General features: G+C 61.5%; 1 protein-coding gene across 1 annotated transcript in view; it reads right to left on the reverse strand.

Annotated features, from left to right (window-relative positions):
- Positions 1–2,255, reverse strand: part of LOC105003469 (chromosome unknown open reading frame, human C14orf79) — a gene marked incomplete at its 5' end in the record, with an annotated part of 8,164 nt that extends 5,909 nt beyond the window's left edge. The window contains 3 exons of the mRNA XM_010860645.1: positions 120–314; positions 680–809; positions 2,104–2,255. Coding sequence (XP_010858947.1) covers positions 120–314; positions 680–809; positions 2,104–2,255 — 477 coding nt within the window. The remainder of the gene's footprint in view (positions 1–119; positions 315–679; positions 810–2,103) is intronic.
- Positions 2,256–2,683: the final 428 nt, after the last annotated feature.

A 2,683-nucleotide genomic window follows, 5' to 3' on the forward strand; every position in this document is an offset into this window, starting at 1 on the left:
CAGGGCATCCGCTGCCCCAACGCCGGCTCCAAGGGTGGTGGGCAGAAACCCCGTTCCTGGATAGGCTTTTCTGTGCAAGGGGCTGCGGGATGGAGCCCCTTCTTCCGCCTGGGCCCCACCGTGCTGTGGGGAGGACCTGCCGCCCTGACCCCGCAGCGCCCCCGGCCTCTCAGAGCCACAGGTGAAGCAGTGAAGTGACTCACGCTCACCTTGGTCTGGATCAGGGCTCTGCAGCGCTGCAGGTGGAAGCCAAGCTCTTCGGGCTCATGGAGGCCGGGCTCCCCCAGAGTGCGGCCAGGGCTCCCCGAGAGGCTCTGAGAAAGCAAACCAGAGTCAGCCAGAGGCACAGAAGGTTAGAGGGTCTTCTCCTCCCGGCTTCCCTTTCCAGCTGGGCCTCGGGCACATCTCCCTGTAAAATGGCAACGTGGCTTCGATCTGGGCTCTGTGGGGGTCCGCCCTTTGTGAACCCCGGCCCAGCGGTCCCCCGCCCCCAAGCCCCGCAGGCTCCTCCCAAGGAGCCACACTGGCCAGGCGGCCCGAGGAGGCTGTGCCCAGCCGCCAGTGCGCCCACGCCCTCCCCAGCCCCACACGGGCCCTGTGGTGTGCTGCATAGCATGGCTGGCAAAGACGTGTGGTGCTGCCGGCCTCCGGGAGCCCCTCTCTACCCAGGTCAGCCCACCTTCTGAGCGGCATCTACTCCGAGAACAGGAAGGAAGTTTTCCCGGCTGCGGGACTCGCTCCAGATGCATCGGGAGATCGTCGTGGTCCCGGTGTTGTGAAGAGCCCTCCAGAGTTTTCTAGATTCAGAACTGCAAAAGAGCTGCCTTAATTACAGGGCAGCCTGCAAGGCCTTCGGCAGGGAGGCACAGAGGCATCTGGCCCTCCAGCCTTCTGAAAGCATAGCCCCGGCTGCTGTTTCTTTGTTCATTTGCTCAAGCGTCTACTCGCCCAACACCGCTCCCTCCTGCCGGCTTTGTCTCCACAGAGCTCAGCCCTGGCCTGAATGACCGATTTCACCACCGTGTGTCTCCTCCTAGGGCAGAAGCTCCAGGGTGCTAGATATACTCTGCCGTCTTGCTCCCTGACGATCTCAGGTGCCTGGAACCATGCCAGGTGCCAGAGAGATGCCCACAGACTGAGAAGCAGATGCCAGAGTGTGTGCTGGAGCCCCACCTGGTGGACTGGCCCGGCCTCCAGAAGCGAGGGCCTCTGGGAGCTAGGGCCTCCGGGAGCGAGGGTGTGGCCGGTCCCCAAACAGCTCCAGGGTGACAGACATGCCCAGTGCTGAAGTGTGCCCTGGGCGCACTTCAGCCCTCGTCCCCGGGACCTCTGCTGGTGGGGGAGAGTGCCCGGCGCAGGCTGGCTCAGACCTCTGCCAGGGCCCAGGAGGGCCTGCCCGCCACCCTGTCTGCAGTGCCAGCCTGTGAGGCGGGCTTAGGTCCCAGAGGAGCCGGCTCCCAGACACCTCTACTGCCCTCTGGGGCCTGGGCCCACCTCACCGTTCACTTGAGCTAGTATGGGTTTCCACTACAGCCGTCTGACGAAATGGCCGTCGGCAGACAAGTGCCTCTGTGACCTGTGTTCCCAGGGACTTGGCCCTGGGGGTGGCAGCCCTGCGGTGGACTGAGCACCTCTCTAGGACCTGGGGGATCACTTGCTCCCGTCCCCCAGGAACCCCTGGGGGTGGCAGCCCTGCGGTGGACTGAGCACCTCTCTAGGACCTCGGGGGTCACTTGCTCCCTTCCCCCAGGAACCCCTGGGGGTGGCAGCCCTGCAGTGGACTGAGCACCTCTCTAGGACCTGGGGGATCACTTGCTCCCGTCCCCCAGGAACCCCTGAGCCCGCCACACTGGCCCGCTGGGCCCTCCGGAACCCGCAGCGCTCCCACCCAGACCCACTCTGCTCTGGACTGGCTGGAGGGGCCCTGAGGCGGGGCTGGACAGGGCTCTTTAGAGGAGGCCGCCCTGCGACCCTGTGACCTCAGGCGGCAGGAACTCGGGAGGGTCAGTGCTCTCCACAGAGGCAGAAGCAGAAGACCCGACGACCCCAGGACCACCAGCTCAGCCACCGGACGACACGCGAGCGCCGGTTTAAGTTCATTACCACAGTTTCTGCGCGGATTCAAGGCCAGAGCTTTCTTCATTCCTTGCTTCTAAGAAGTGGTCTAAGGTGGAGATACCCTCGGTGGCCTGTGGGACTGGTACTTCTTGAAAAGCAGACCTGAAAACATCCTCACAGCTAACAACAAGCTGAAAAAGAAGAAAAACACAACAAAGTTAGGAGACATATACACGTCACCTCATTCTAAATATATAATTGTGGCACAAGTGAAATTTGTAAATGATCATGTATCGTTGCCGCTACTGAAACATGACATGTTTGTTCCTAAAAGTCGCTGCACTGAGTCGTGCTGCGGAGACTGGGGTGTGTGGGAGAGTGTGATCACGGCACAACAGTCATAAACTTCATCAGTGACACATGGGAAGAAGACAGCACCCAGTGGAAATGTGAGTGCTGTTCCACACGTGTGAATTGGTTGAGAAATCCGTCCCAACTGCAGTAAAAATGGCACTTCCCGGAAGAGAGGTTTGTGGGTTGTGACAAGTGTGAAGTCCTGGAAGGTGAGTTGTCTGAGGTCAGGGGGGTTGGGATGGGTGTGGCAGACCGAGGTGGCTGGGAGAGG

This window comes from Bison bison, unplaced genomic scaffold (assembly GCF_000754665.1).
Source record: "Bison bison bison isolate TAMUID 2011002044 unplaced genomic scaffold, Bison_UMD1.0 scf7180017857311, whole genome shotgun sequence".
NCBI lineage: Eukaryota > Metazoa > Chordata > Mammalia > Artiodactyla > Bovidae > Bison > Bison bison.